We start from the raw sequence: 15,700 nt of genomic DNA, 5'->3' as shown, positions 1-15,700 counted from the left end.
TTGCTACTGTGAAATGATTGCTCTAAATTTTTATTTTCTAATTTTTAATGCTGGTATTGATTTCATAGCTTGACCTTGTGTCTAGCAATCTTGCAAGGCTCACTTATTTATGATACTTTCATTTTAATTATTATGGATTTTCTTTGCATATACAAATAACATTTGCAAACAATCATAGTTTTATTTCTTTCTACTCCTTATACCCTAGGTTTAATTTCTGTTATTGTTGTAATTGTTAGGATTTCCATTAGAATGCTGCAAAGAAGTGGTGATTCTGGGCATACTTCTCTTGTTCCTAGTCACAGAGAGAAAGCATTAAACATTTCACCATTTATTATCATGCTGACTTTTTATATGGCCCTGATGAAATTAAAGAAATTATCTTCCTAGTTCTTAAAGAGTCTTTTTTCATGAATAGATGTTTAATTCAATTAAATATTTTTAACCTGTTGAGAGGCCTGCGATTTTTATATTTCATGATATTAATATGTTGAATTACCCTGCCTGGCTTTTCCAATGTTAAACTTGTCTTGCATTTCTAGAAATTATCCAACTTATTTTCGATCAATTGCACTTTTTATATATTGCTGTATTGAGTTTGCTAACGTTCCTTTTAGGATATTTGCATCTATTTTTGTAAGTAATATTGGACTGTAATTTTTTTTGGCATCAAATTGATGGTGTCAAAATTATAAAACAAATTGGGAAATTTCCCTTTTTCTTTATTCTCTAGAATAGTCTATGTAATTGTCCTATTTCTTTCTCATATGTTGGATAAAAATTTACCAGTAAAGCCCAACTTTTCATTGTGGGAAAAAATTGAATATAAAATTTAAAAAATATTCAGAGATTATTCATATATTCGATTTCTTCTTGTATCAATTTTAGTAAGTTGTGCTTTTTAAGGAATTTGTCCATAACATGTAAAAATTCAAGTTTATTGGCATAGAATTGTTCTTGTTATCCTCTTATTGACTTTGTCCATCTGTGATGAAACTTTGTAGTCTGTGGTAATATCCCCTTTTATTTTATTTTATTTTATTTTTGAGACAGGATCTCACTCTGTAACCCAGCCTGGAGTGCCGTGGTAGGACCAGAGCTCACTGCAGTCCCGACCTCTCAGGCTCAGGCAACCTTCCTACCTCAGCCTCCTGAGTAGTTGGGACTACAAGTGAGTGTCACCATGCCTGGATATTTTTATTTTTTATAGAAATGACATCTCACTATATTGCCAGGCTGGTCTCAAACTCCTGAGTGCAAGTGATCCTCCTGTTTTCGCCTCCCACAGTGTTGCGATCACAGGTGTGAACCACTGTGTCTGACCCTTTTTATTTTTCATAATTGTAATTTGCTCTTACTCTCTTGCTTGCTTGTTCCTACTCTTGCTTTTGATCTCTTTTCTTTTTCTTGATCATTCTTGCCAACTTATCAGTCTTGTTGTACTTTTTTTTTTTTTTTTTGAGACGGAGTTTTGCTCTTGTTGCCCAGGCTGGAGTGCAATGGCAGGATCTTGGCTCACTGCAACCTCCACCTCCCAGGTTCAAGCGATTCTGCCTCAGCCTCCCGAGTAGCTGGGATTATAGCCATGCACCACCACGTCTGGCTAATTTTGTATTTTTAGTAGAGATGGGGTTTCTCCATGTTGGTCAGGCTGGACTCAAACTCCCAACCTTAGGGGATCCACCCACCTCAACCTCCCAAAGTGCTGGGATTACAGGTGTGAGCCACTGCGCCTGGCCTTATTATACTTTGTAATGAACAAACTTTTGGCCTACTGATTCTCTTTATTACAATTTGTATTATATTTCATTAACTTTTTTCTGCTTTAATTTTTTACCTCCTTCTTCTGTCTTTTTTATTTAATTTGCCTTGCCTTTTCTAAAATCTTAAGTGGTATACTTAAGCCATTGATTTCCACTTTCTTTCATAACATACATTTCAGGCTGTAAATTTTATTGTAAGTATAGTTTAGCTATATCCCACAAGATTTGATATTATCAGTGTTTACATTCAATTAAACTATTTTAAAATATTAATTGTCAGGATTTTTTGGAAATTTACAGGTAGTTTTAAAACTTCCAAGCATATGGGTATTTTACAGTTACCTTTGTAAAAATTGATTTTTAGCTTATTTCCACTATGATCCAAATTTGTTGGAAATTGTCTTTCTGATCTTGGCCCTGCAATTCTGCACTGCCTTGGTACTTCTCAAATTACTGTATTAAGCTGGGAATCATACAGTTGAAGAAGGTCATTACATGTGCTGGGAACATGCACTTTTGAAAGCTTAGCCAGTGGTTCTCAACCTATCAGATGCAACACTACCATATTAAAGACATACATTTGCAATATTCCTCTTGCTATCCTAAAAAAGTTATAGATAATGTAAATTTTTAGGAAACAATACAATATCCTGTTACATGGAGGATAAATAAGTAAAAAGTAATTTGTAACAAAATAATATGTTTTTCAACCTGGAAATGTTCAGGCATGACTACACTAGAGATGTGACCAAGCTGGCAGATGTTTTCCACTACTTACATTGAGTAAACATGGATGTAAGAGAAGTAAGCCAATACTGAAAGAATGTTTATTGTTGACACTTTTTCCTTATATGTAACATTTTGAGATAGAGGCTAAATGAGCATATTTGTGTGCATATACAAGTACAATCAATGTAACTGACAACTGCAAATGCAAAGCTGATAAAGGTGTGCTGCCTTGTTGACTCAGATACCAGAAGCTGCGTTGTCATTGATGAAGGAATATTTCGAAGTGCTGAACAATTCTTGATAAAGTTCCGAAACAAACAAAGCACAATCTTCCCTCGATTTACATGGGAGTGGCATTCCTGGAAAATTCAGTATATTTTAAAACCATGCAAAATATCCTTTAAAAAAAACATGTAAGATGTAGTTTAGGACCAAGGCTCAGGTAACTATAAAATTTTTTACCTACATAAATTTCTAGTGGAGTGTTTGAAATTTGTTTAGGACTATCTCCTGCATTGTAGGACATTTTCAGATTTCTCCCTTGCCCACTAAATCCCAATAGCACCTCCTCCCACTATCATTGTGACAATCAATTCCTTCACGCCCAAAAAATTTTTCAACCCTCCCGAGCAGCACTGCTATCCTTGTTGAGAATGTGTACCTAGTTCATCCTAAGAGAACTGCTCCTCTCATCCCTACTTTCTCTCCCAAATTCTGTAAAAGTCCAGCACAGGCACTGGGGGATACAGCAAACAACTTAGGAGGATTCCCATCTTTAAATTTATTTTTAATATTACTTTTTAAATGTCTTATCATCTTCCAAAAAGGATGTTTTGGTGAACTTTAAAGAGATATAGACAGGAAAACTATCTGGTGGGGCGAAGAATGAAAGAAAAACAGGCAAGCAGAATAAAGCTGAAAGCTGAACCTAGTATCTAAAATACACACCCAGGGCTTGTACGCTCAGTAAAGTTGAGAAGTAACTGGGTTGTCAATTTAAAGAGGAATACTTGATCAGATACACAATTCTATGTTGATTAGATTAAAAACAAATTCTAGTCGTCCTTCAGTACCTGTAGGAGAGTGGCTCTAGGACCCTTGTGGATGTCAAAATCCACAGATGCTCAAGTCCCTTATGTAAAATGGCATAGGATTTGCATGTAACCTATGCACTTCCTCCCGTATACTTTCATCTCTAGATTGCCTATAATACCTAATACAATATAAATACCATAGGAATAGTTGTTACATGACATTTTTCATTTGTATCATTTTTATTGTTGTATTGTTATTATTATTTTTTTTTTTTTTAGGATATTTTCAATCCACAGTTGGTTGCAGAACCTGCAGATACAGAGGACTGACTATACTTTCAAGGTAAGGACATAGACTCTGGACCCAGACTGCCTACATTCAACTTGACTTCACTTTTACAAGCTGTGGGACCTTGCGCTAATCACCACATGCTTCTGTCCTCTTACCTATAACCAGATAATATCACTGCTCTAATACCACATAGATCTATTGGGAGGATTAGATAAGTTTATGTACATAAAGTGCTTAGGACAGTATACAGTAGTTACTTGTAAGCACGGTATAAACATTTGCCAAATAAGCAGAAAAAATTATCAGAGAAAACAGTTTTTCCTAGAAGTTTCTTTCACTAGTAGATACGGAATTGAATAACCTAGATTGAAAACTCAGAGGAAACTTGACATTCATCAGTTCTAACCTGCTTGTGCTACACTGCAGGAAACTGCAGCCGGAGACTGGAAGTCTAGAGGCCAAGCTCACATATTGGTTGAGGATCCACAAGTTAGTTGTGGATCCCAGTCCCCTGGCTCTTTTCTGCTGCTCTTTCGGATATGTCAGCCTGGAGCTGGCCTAGGGAGGGGTGCAGAGAAGCAGCCTATTATCTCTCCTGCCCAGACTGTCCACAGGTTTCAAAATTCTACCTTCCCCCAACCATGCTAGAACACCAAACTCCCATTTCTTGCTAAGGACAGAGAGCAAAGAATAAATCAGGTGTGAATGACCCCTAGACTCAAACCCTCAAGGAATAGGCAAACACATAGTAGAGTTCCTTTAAATATAACAAATCTCCAACTTCGAGGAGGAGGGGATATGGGTAGGTGGGAAGCAAATGTTGTAAATTTAGAATTTAAAAGTGAATTGTCTAAACTGGCAGAGTCTGGCCACTTTCCAGATGTGAGACTGCACACAAAATGTGCCCTTCGAAGTAATGTGTTTCTTATGTCTGCTGGGAGCTGCAGACTCTGCACACAGAGGTGTAGGTAGTTAGACTTGTGTTTTCTAGGAAGCAAAGGCAAGTAAGGAGTGTTTACCATGGGCCAGCTACACGCCTTTGGTATTCCATTAGACACCCTCCTCCCTGTGTTAGAGGAAACATCTCTTCTTCTGCCCTCTGGCGGATTGGGAAATTATTTCCTGCCCCTCCCTCTTTTACTTTTTCCCAAGGGAAAGAATCAATTCTCTTCTTGGTGAGGTTGGAGAAGTGTCCTAAACATGGGCTCTCTTTTTTAGGCTGACTGCACACAGGGTGAGACTTTTTTTTTCGTTCCTTCTGCTTTCATATGGGAAGAACAGTTGAATCCCAGCTCGAGATCTGGAGGCCGATGTCTCTCGTTGCTCTCCAGAATTCATGGATTTGAGGCACGCGTCTGACCTCCATGTTTCTGCACCACAGACTCAGTTCTCCTCGCGTGTAGGTCCAGACTCAGCTGAGTTTGTATCATTTTAAAGGTCATCTGGTTGCAGGTCCCTTTTTAGGACTCCTACTTAACAACGAATAAAGCTGCTCTCTTCATCTGTATTTGGCTGAAATACCACTATTTCTCAATTGGTTCAGAACTAGAGAAGCTCTACTACCCAAGAGTTGAAATGGGTTTTAAAATGTAATCCAAGCATCTTATTATGCATGTAAAAAATACAAAACATTAGCTAGGCGTGGTGGCGCGTGCCTGTAATCCCAGCTACTCGGGATGCTGAGGCAGGAGAATTGCCTGAACCCAGGAGGTGGAGGTTGCGGTGAGCCAAGATTGCGCCATTGCACTCCAGCCTGGGTGCTGGATTGAAACTCCGTCTCAAAAAAAAAAAAAAGCCCAAATTGCATGCCCCTCCTGCCGGCTGACCTTCCCAGACCCCACCCAGGTCTTGGCCGAATAATGATGTGCATTGCCCAAGGCGGCTTGATTGCCTGGTCTGGCAGCTGGAGGAGTGGGCTCTGCACCTGACCTCACTGTGTCTCGGCTTTGTCCAAGTAGACTCCTTGCCTTCAATTGTTCTGTGCCCAATGTTTTCACTCATTTAGAAACACCTGCATCTTTCCTTCCCTGGCAGCGCTCAGAACCCTTTTCTTTGCCGGGGGCACTGTCACCAGCGTCTTGAGATATGTCCCTGTTGTGGATCTGAACCCAGTGGACGGGAACCGGCACGTAGGTCTGCTGCCTCCCTGCCTCGCATTCTTTCTGCTCCCACCAGGGTGCATACCTCTGTGAATCACATGGCTGGACTTCCCTTAATATCAGACTCTATTAACTAGAACAATAGTTTTATCTCATCCTGTGATTCAGAAATGGTTGCTAGGGAAACCAGTGGGGATAGGTTTAATCTGTAAATCCTGTAATTGCCCTAAATTAGCAGCAATTCATGCTCTTGCTTCAAAAGGATTTGGACTGAGCCGACTGGGAAGCAGGTGAGTGGGGAAGAATAGTCACAAGTTGGCTCCCCTTGTGATCTGTTCACAGTCCTCATACGGTGTTTTTTTCCCACTGCTTTGCCAAAAAAGCTAAAGGGATTAAAGAGGGAACACTGTGGTGCCCTTCTAATGGACCAGGAAAGCTAGAAAAACAAAATAATGTACTCCTTCTCTTCTTATAGATTCAAGTGGTCAGAGCTGAGTGACTGGAGGCTGCACTGGTGGTGATGGAAGGAGATAAGAGGTAAATAATCCATTTTATTTTAAAATGGATTCAGAATTCTATAACTATAGTTTTTAGGGGGCTACTAACTCCAAATGAGGAGACGCATGGTATTTGGAGAGTCTTATCATCAGAAGAGATGGGTGGTCTAAGCATAGGAGCAGAGTCGGGTTTGGAGGCACGCCCAGCATCGTCCCTGCCGAGCCTTTCCTTAATCCACAGCAGTATTCAGTGGGTCACCTACACGCTGCTTGGGCACTGCCAAAAATGAAGAGCTCACTCCTTCCCAGGGCAGCCCTTTTTGTTTTAAACCAGCCCTGATTGTTAGGAAATCTGCCTTCAATTGAACTGAAAAACAGGGTGCCAGTGCAGGGGGGCACTGGTCCTCCTTCACTTGGCCGACTGGCTGAGCTCACAGAGGTTTCTTCATGAGACATGCCCTGCCTCTGTCACAGTGCCCAAACCCAGCAAGCCACAATGGTCCAAGGGCCCAGAACTATTCAGGCAGTTGAAAAGTCCTATTTTGAGGCACAGGAGAAAAGCAGCAGGGAAAACACTGAACATTCCTTGATGTAGTGTTTGATTAAGAATAAAGGGCACAGCCTCTGTCTCTCCGGGCCCTGCAATGTTTGTGATTAAAAAAAACAAAATCAAAGTGCAGACCCTGTTGCCCAGGATAAATGTCACATGCAACTCTTCTTTATACAAAATGGTTCTGAAAATCATCACTACCATTATCAGTGGAGATGACTCAGTATTCTAGATGTAGTCAGTTATGCAAAGTCCAGGGAGGTCATTGTGCTGTCTTTTGGAAACATAAAAGTTCCATGAATGCAGCTGAATATCACATTTGCTCTGGGCAGCTGCATCCCACTGGTGACACATGTGGAGCACTACAGTCAGTGAAAACTTGCAGGGCATTTCTCCTTTGTAGGTGCAATATCACATGATCACTAACCCCAGCTCTATTGGGACGATGGTGTCCAGGGTCCCTCCTAGCTCCTTGCCTGCTTTTGCTGTCAAGTTTGTAAGTTCACCTTCTGCATTTTAAAATTCAGGATGGCAGGCTGGTGCGATGGCTCCCACCTGTAATCCCAGCACTTTGGGAGGCTGATGCAGTAGGATCTCTTGAGCCCATTTGATCAAAACCAGGCAGGGAAATATAGGGAAATCTCATCTCTACTAAAAATGAAAATAAAAACCTTAGCCAGGTATGGTGGTGCAGGCCCATAGCCTCAGTTACTCATGAGCCTGAGGTGGGAGGATGGCTTAAACCTGGGAGGTGAAGGATGCAGGTAGCCATGATCATGCCTCTGCACTCCAACCTGGGCAAAAAAATGAGACCCTGTCTCAATAAAATAAAATTTAGGATTGCAAGGATTGGAACCTGCTGCCTCTGGTTCTTTGTTACCTGTGCTGGTCTTTGAAGTCTTAGGAGGTCACTGCCTGTGCGTAGTTGATGTATCTACATGATCCCATTCTCTTCAGTTCTAATTTATCCAGACCAGCATGTTTAATGAGGTTAGATGTCGGATCTACCCTTTATTAATGTCTATTCTTTCTCTTCCAATTCATTGACAGAAAAGTTGGAGGAAAGTCAGGAGCCAGGGAGTTTGCTTTCTCAGATCTATTGAAGCAGCATAATTAGTTTATCTAATGGTAGACTGCCCTTGTGAGAGGTAACAATGCAAGATTTTGGAAAAAGACATCTAACCTGAGTGCTTATATTCTGCCTTGTTTCGTACTACTAGTTTTTATGCTACTTACTTGTTTTAAAACAGAGATTTATAAAAAATAGGCACAATTTGCTAAATTCTCATTCAATTCAGTTACTCTTAATGGCAAGTCTAGGTTTATATGCTGCAAAGCCATAACCAGTGTGCGCCTCATTGTAGAAAAAGAATCCAGGAAGAATGAAATGGTTTTGAGTAGCAACTTGGAAAATTCCAAACTATGAAACAAACGCAGAAATCACTGTTAGAAGGTCCTTGGCTTTCCAGAAAGTCCAAAGCTCAAATGAAAAAGGCATGTTGGTTTTCTCTATGAACTCTGCTCAAGGTTTACTAAGAAACTACCTACCATGTAAAACTGGGAAATACACAAAAGATGTATTTCTTGGAAGGGAGGGGTGTTAATGACTTCAGCCTGAGATTAAAGGAGCCAGAACATGCCTGAACTGCTAGGAATGAGGGGTGGAAAGACGGGTTTGGGTTCTGGGGCTGCATCCAGGGAAAACATGTCAGTATTGCACATCTAACACCTGATGAGCGGACAGACACATGTCAGGAGAGAAGAGGAAAAAGGAAGGAATTCCCTGGGCTCCACAAAGAGAAGGACATGGGATTGATGTGAGGGCGTGAGGGATCAGAGAAGAGAAAAGATAGTGATCACTTTTTTCATTTTTCTTTCAGAATCATGACCTAAAACTTAACATTGGTCCCTGCAATCAAAGTTTTAATATGAAAAACCAAGTACATGGCTCTGAAATTCCAGAATTCCTTGGTGTGGAGTCAGGACTAGGAAGAATCACAGCCAAAAACTACTAACAGTAACTCCCATAGCAATGCTCTATATCTAAGATGTAGATACATCCATCATATATACACTCTGGAGTGGTTTATGAAGAGGCACTTAGAACCATTCATAAAGACATAAATGATAGTGCAAGGCAGCCGGACTCAATGGCCAGGAGGGGAGTTAGCAGTGAGTGCTCCTGGGCAGATACTGAGGCTGGGTGGGCAGAAAGTATGGGAGGGGGGCTAAGGGAGCCCTCAGTGGGCCTGGGTGATAGTGTCCTCAGAATTTCTCAGTGTGACCTCTGCAGTTTGACTGTCTCTAAGGGAAGTTTGGACGATAAAGACAGCATCTCTGGGTAAGAGGTAAGACACCAGACCAGTGTCCTTCAGGTCCGGGACCCCCACAGAACAACAGCCGGGAAATTGTACTGTTACTGCAGGCAGAGCAATGAAAATTCCATTCCAGAAACGTGTCCCTTGGGAATTTAGGTACTGGCCACTCGCTCACTGTTCAATGGTAGCAGATATTTCAGTCGAGGCAGCTCAGTGCTTCACATGCATAGACAGGCTGCTTTCCACTTTGCCACCCAAGAAGCACCTGGAAACGTGGGGTGTGTGTGTGTGTGTGTGTGTGTGTGTGTGTGTGTGTGTGTCTGTGTGTAGAGGCTACTGGTATAAAGTGTCCAGGACCAGAGATGCTTAATGAAATGCAAGCTCCGTTCCTCAGAGCCAATATGGACTCCACTATAAAACAATATGCTTTGGACCCTGTCAAGAGGAAATTCCCTTAAAAGAACTAAATATACTTTAAGTTGGTTTCAGTTTGAATATTTATATCCCAATGTTTTCTGCTTTTAAATTTAAAAGCTCTTAAAGTTAGAAACTACAGATTAGCATAAACAAAATGATCAATATAGTCCTTATTTCTACTATTTATTAATATGTTGGTATCTATTAATATGTCAATGTCTTTTCATTTATGAAAATAAGACAAAATTACACTATATTTTTAGTCAGCTCTTTTTAATTACTGCATTGTGAATAATCTTCATTGTCTTTTGTATATAATACTTAGTTGCTGCCTAATACTGTATTTTATGGCTGTACCATTGTTTATCCTCCATTTTTAAATAGCTAGATGGTGATTTTTTTTGTTTTGTTTTTTGCTGTTAACACAATGTGGCAATTTATCTTTTCTTCGGAAGGGTTTTTTATTGTCAGAGAGCAAAAGGGTGTTTAACAGCTGAAAGGTAAGAGAGTAGATACGAGTGACAAGAGTTTAGGATCTGCAATCAGAACACATTGCTTCAAGTCCCCACTCTGCCACTTACTAACCATGTGACCTTAAGTCAGTCAGCTCAATCTCTCTGTGCCTCAGTATCCTCGTCTGTAATATGAGAATAACGATACAGGACAGCACAGGAGATTAACTAAGGAAATACACTTGAAATTACCTTTTAACTGTACCTCACTATGAGAGAGATGAGGGGAAAACATTATCTTCCATTTACTGTGACTCTCTCATATGCCAGGCATTTTCCTGCATCTTACATGCTTTTTTATTTGATCCTCATGGCAAACCTGTAAGGCAGGGGCTATTTTTTGTTATCCACATGTTATACAGAAAGGAAATGAGACACGGGGATGATCCACCCCATCATAGGCACAACGGTAGGACAGGCAGAACAGCGATTCAGACCCAGGTCTGCCGGACCCACATCCCAGGCTCTGAGGTGGATACAGGGCAGAAGAGAAGCACACTAGTGTGGCAGAAGGACAGCTCCAGAGCTTTCCAGGCCCAGCTCCCGGGGAGACGATGAGAAGCACTGGCTGGGGACATTCCTGAGGCCAAAAAGCTTCTGACAGCCTGCTCACAGTCTTGATTCAGTGGGTCTTTTATTAGCCTTTAAAATGGGGACCACAGTCCTCATATGTGTACAATATTTGTGCATTCTGGAGCGCTTTCCCTCCTGACAATAGCTCTGGGCCGTGAGTGGAGCAGGAATCTCATGGGGGAGCAGTGGCTCTTAAAGCATCATCCGACACCTTAGGACAGGGAAAACTGGAACTCTGGATGCCTGGTCCCAAATCACCTGAAATTTGAATAATCCCAGCTTATTGGAAAAGAAACCTGTCTTTTCTACTTGGTATCTTTGTAGCTTTGGGTAATTAATTTCATTTCTCAGATTTTCAGTTTCTTCATTTCTTAAAAGAGATCAAAAACAGGAATAATGTTTATGTCAAGGATTGTCTTAAAATCCAAATGAGGTCACGGAGGATATCAAAAATGCCTACCGCTGTGTCCCTCCCACCTTTAAGGCATTTACCCATGCCAGCCCCCAGCCCCTAGTGTGCTATGACCTATACCAGATGCCCCTTCCCACTCCACTGTGGGTGACTGGACTGAAGTGAGCAATTAGCCTTGAAGGAATTCATCAATTGCTGAACTGAATCACTTGTATTCTGCTTTTGAGATTTTTTTTCACTGAGAGCTGAGTTTTTAATTCTAGTTAGTTTTCATTAATTTTAACTTAATAGCCACAGGGAGCAAGGGGTGACCATAATGCAGAGCTCAAGGTTATAAGTTTATTCTCTGGGAAAAGTAAAACAGAAGTCAAAGAACATTAAAAACAAAATTGAGAGCTTTTCTTATCGTGGGAAAATTGGCACACTCAAGATGCCATGGACTCCGAGAAAGGCCAAAAGAAATAAAGTATGAAGGAAAGAAATGCTAATGCCTGGAGGGGCCCATGTTAGCAGAATTCAATATGAAAGTATTAAAGAGAACTTCTGGTACTATGAGGAATGAAATATGAAATGTTTCATACTGTAAAATAAAGACAACCTGACAAAGCATACTTTTAATTTTCTTCCCAGCCTGGCAAGAAGTTATGCACTAAACTTGCACTACCACCTTCACCCCCCAAAAAGACCTGAACACACAGCAATAAGTGCCAAGCATAGGTGAAAGGCAGGGTTGCCCTGCTGGCCAGCTGATGTTAAAACAATCAAAAGCCAGCTAATAAGATGGAGAGATTAAGCCTGGGATCCCAGCGGTGGGCTAAAGATTTTATAGGTGGGTAACCCTTTGGCTCTCAACAAAAACAAATCTCCTCTCTAGAGAAAATCTTCCTCAATTTGGGTCCTTAGATTTCCATGGATTAAGCAACAATATATGAGCACTAAATAAAATATAATCAATGAAATATAATCAAACACACAAGAAAGAATCCACTATAAGGAAGAGGCAGAAGAGATGAGGTATGCCATATTTCAACCTCTAAGAACTTTAAATAGTGGGATGATAATATATGAAATGTATAATAGTTATTATAAAATTCATTCAAAAATATAAAGTCACTAAAATATAATACCATTGCATATAAAAGAATAAGCATGCAATGATAGAGTATAAAAAATGAAATGGTAGATTTGAAAAAGACTTAAACATAACTTTTAGAAATGAAAAATGTTATTAAAACAGCAGAAGAAGGAATTAGTGAAGTGGAAAATAGTGTTGAAGAAATTAAACAGAATATAGCACAGGAAAATAAGATGATAAATACGAAAGAAGGATCAATAATCATTATAGGTTTCAAATAAAGATAATAGATTGAATGCACACATCTAATTTTACTCCCTTCCACAAACCTATTAAAATTATAGCAAAGGGATTTTAAACAATCATGTAAACCCATAAGGATGAGCAAAATAAGAGATGAGACAGCAGAAACAAACTTCTGGAAGATGGAAGGCAAATGAAGAACTGATGACAGAGTTATAAGAGCTAAGAAAACCAAATCCTAAATTGGTGGTGGGGAAATCATTGAATCAACTGAATTTGCATTGGAACACAACACAAAGAAAAAGTAAAAGAAAGAATATAATATAGTAAGGAGCATAAATTAGTATAATAGGAATTAAAGATAAAATAGAGAACTACCAAATCAAAAGTTCTTTAAAAAGACCATTAAAAATAGATTAGTAAGATTAAGAAAAGAGAAGATATGAATAGGTATGAATAAAGGAACATATCTACAGATAGGCAACATTAAATTTTAAGATTTTAAAAAGACAAGTTTAAAAAATATTTTAAGTACCAAAAGATAGTAAGAATAATCTACACTATGTTATGTCTATACATCGAAAACAATTTAGAATGCCCAGAAAAATATAACTTATTAAAGTGATTGAAGAAGAAATGGAAAACCTAAATAGCCTTATAATCATTAAATAAGTTTAAAACAGTAGTCTAAAATTTTTCTGCAAATAAAAATTTCAATAATTTTAGCGACATGTTATTATTGCATTAAATAGAAAAGCAAATGTTCAAGAAGAGCTAAGACATTCTGAAGACAAACAGGATTAAGGAATGTGCTTTTCTATATTGCAAGTCTTATTAAAAAGCTAAAGTAATTAAAACGGTATGGTTTTAAGGTAAGGATAATCAAATTGACCAATGGAACAGACTAAGAAGCCCCCAAATCTCTGTGTTTGTGTGTGTGTGTGTGTGTGTGTGTGTGTGTGTGTGTATATATATATTTGCTATATATATAAACATATATGAAATATATTTTTATAAATATATATCAACATATACAAAATATACTTTTATAAATATAAACATATATAAAATGTTTATATTTTATTTCTATATATAAGTCAAATATATTTTATTTCTATATATATAAACAAAAAATATATATTTCTCTCTATATAAAATATATGCTTATATAGAGAGAAATAAAATTTATTTTATGTTTATTATATATAAAATATAAATATATATAAAAACATATTTTATGTTTATTATATATAAAATATATACATATATATTTATATATATTTGCTATATATTATAAAAATATATATAGTAAATATATATATTTGCTCAGTGAAGGATGTTGTGTTGTAGATCATGAGTGGCTCATTCAATACATGGTACTGAGAGCATCAGTTATCACATAGAAAAAAGTTAAAGAAGCTCCTTATTCTCTAATATACAAAAATTAATTTTTGATGGAATAGAATTTTAATATAGAAGGCAAAAGTATAAAACCTTTCGAACTTTTAGAAGAAATTTAGAATATTTTTATAATCTTGGAATTTATTTAAAGAATTGTTTAAAAAGACACAAAAATTACCCATTAAAGAAGAAAACATTGGTAAATCAACTGCACAAATATCATCAGAAGTTACCATAAATGAAAATATAAGGAATTCATATCCAGATTAATCTAGATCATGGTCTTAAGACTTCCAGCTTCCAGAACTGTAGGAAGTAAACGTCTGTTGTTTAAGCCACTCCATCTACAGTATTTTTGTTATAGTAGCCTGAGCTAGGACAGCTTTAGATAAGCCTTTGGGGACCAAAGATGAACCTACATCACTTGGTTCTAGAATGTTCTGTGGTTTCAATGTAGAAACCTAGAGAATGACTAAGGCTGGGAGAAAGAAGGACCACACTGGCGGGAGAAGTTGGTAACAAGAGGTAAGAAGTGGGCAACCTGGGCACTAATTCTTGTTTTTTCCTTCTCCATCCTTGTGGCCCTGGCCAAATCACTGGGCCTGTTGTCTTTTCTGTAAAGAGAGGGGCTCAGTTCTCATTTGGATTCAACCTTTCTAATGGAGCATTTAAACATGGAGGAGGAATTTTTTGGTTTTCACTAGGATTGAGGCTAAATATCCTCCAATGTGTGAGACAGTTGTATCCTAAATGCCAGTGTGCCATTGAGAAACGTAATCTCTAACGATGTGCTGGTGGGTCAGAAAACATTTGGATACATGCAGGTCTCCACCCAAACCCACGGGTCAGATGGCTGCTGTCCAAACTTGAGGTTCTTTAGAGCTGCAGATGAGATGCTCTGTTCTCATTTATGTCCTGCTGGGGTGCTGACTCGTCCTTGCAGGAATAAGATTTAGCTGAATTTGATTGAAGCGGACAGTTACAAACCATTTGCTCCCTTGTTCTGACAGCCAGCAGGAGGGGAAAAATGGCTTGCTCTGGTACTAACTTCCATTCTCAGAACCTGCCTGCAGTGCAGTGCTTTTCATCGCTCTGTTCAAAGCTAAGCAGTGCCCTCCTCGGGACACTCTGGGAATGTACAGTATTAGCTGCTCCGAGAAAATGCCCTGGCCGCAAGGTGAAAATACTCTGTGGCTGTGGCTGGAGCCAACTGGGTCAGCGCCAGCCTGTGCAGATGTCTCTGTGGACGGAGGAGTCCCTCTGGGAGAAGGCAGCCCATGCTAGGGTGTATAGATTGACGAGAGGAGTGAGAACTGTATTTCTGAGCTTACTTGCGCTCCTGGCCAGGTGCTCTTGTGCATTGCACAAGCTGTACAACAATACCTAGCGGCTGGACCCTCTCATTCTCTACCAGTTCGGCAATCTACATTGGGCTTCATTGAGAAGGCGCTCTCCCCATGGTTGCCTAAACCCAAAAGCAAGATGTGTGGGTCCCACCCACTTCTCAGGCTCTAGTTCCAAAGAACGGGCCCAGGTATGCAGACTCCGTGGCCTGACTTACGCTGCTCCGTACACTCCGGTTCCACTTTGCTTGTCCACTCACTGTCCCCCAGGCTGTCTGCTAAACCGGCTACTTTAGTCACTGCCCCCCAAATAATGCTTGTGAAGTTGCATCTCCAGATTCTCTTACTCTTCCCATATCCTCACCTTTTACCCCGCTATTTCAAGGCCTGGCGCATTTTCAGTCCTCTGGGAAGCCTCTCAATTGCCCCCGCTCAGGAACTA

The 15,700-nt window shown here is 39.4% G+C and overlaps 1 protein-coding gene across 1 annotated transcript in view; it reads right to left on the bottom strand.

Annotated features, from left to right (window-relative positions):
- Positions 1–2,559: 2,559 nt before the first annotated feature.
- The window catches only part of WLS (Wnt ligand secretion mediator), a 132,039-nt gene continuing 118,898 nt past the window's right edge, over positions 2,560–15,700 (bottom strand). Inside the window, exon 12 of the mRNA XM_032296630.1 lies at positions 2,560–2,851. Coding sequence (XP_032152521.1) covers positions 2,730–2,851 — 122 coding nt within the window. The 3' untranslated portion in view covers positions 2,560–2,729. The remainder of the gene's footprint in view (positions 2,852–15,700) is intronic.

The sequence above is a fragment of the Sapajus apella genome, unplaced genomic scaffold (genome assembly GCF_009761245.1).
Source record: "Sapajus apella isolate SASKATOON/1434 unplaced genomic scaffold, GSC_monkey_1.0 scaffold36, whole genome shotgun sequence".
NCBI lineage: Eukaryota > Metazoa > Chordata > Mammalia > Primates > Cebidae > Sapajus > Sapajus apella.
Note: the sequence above shows the minus strand (reverse complement) of the source record. Positions and strands in the feature narration are given on the sequence as shown.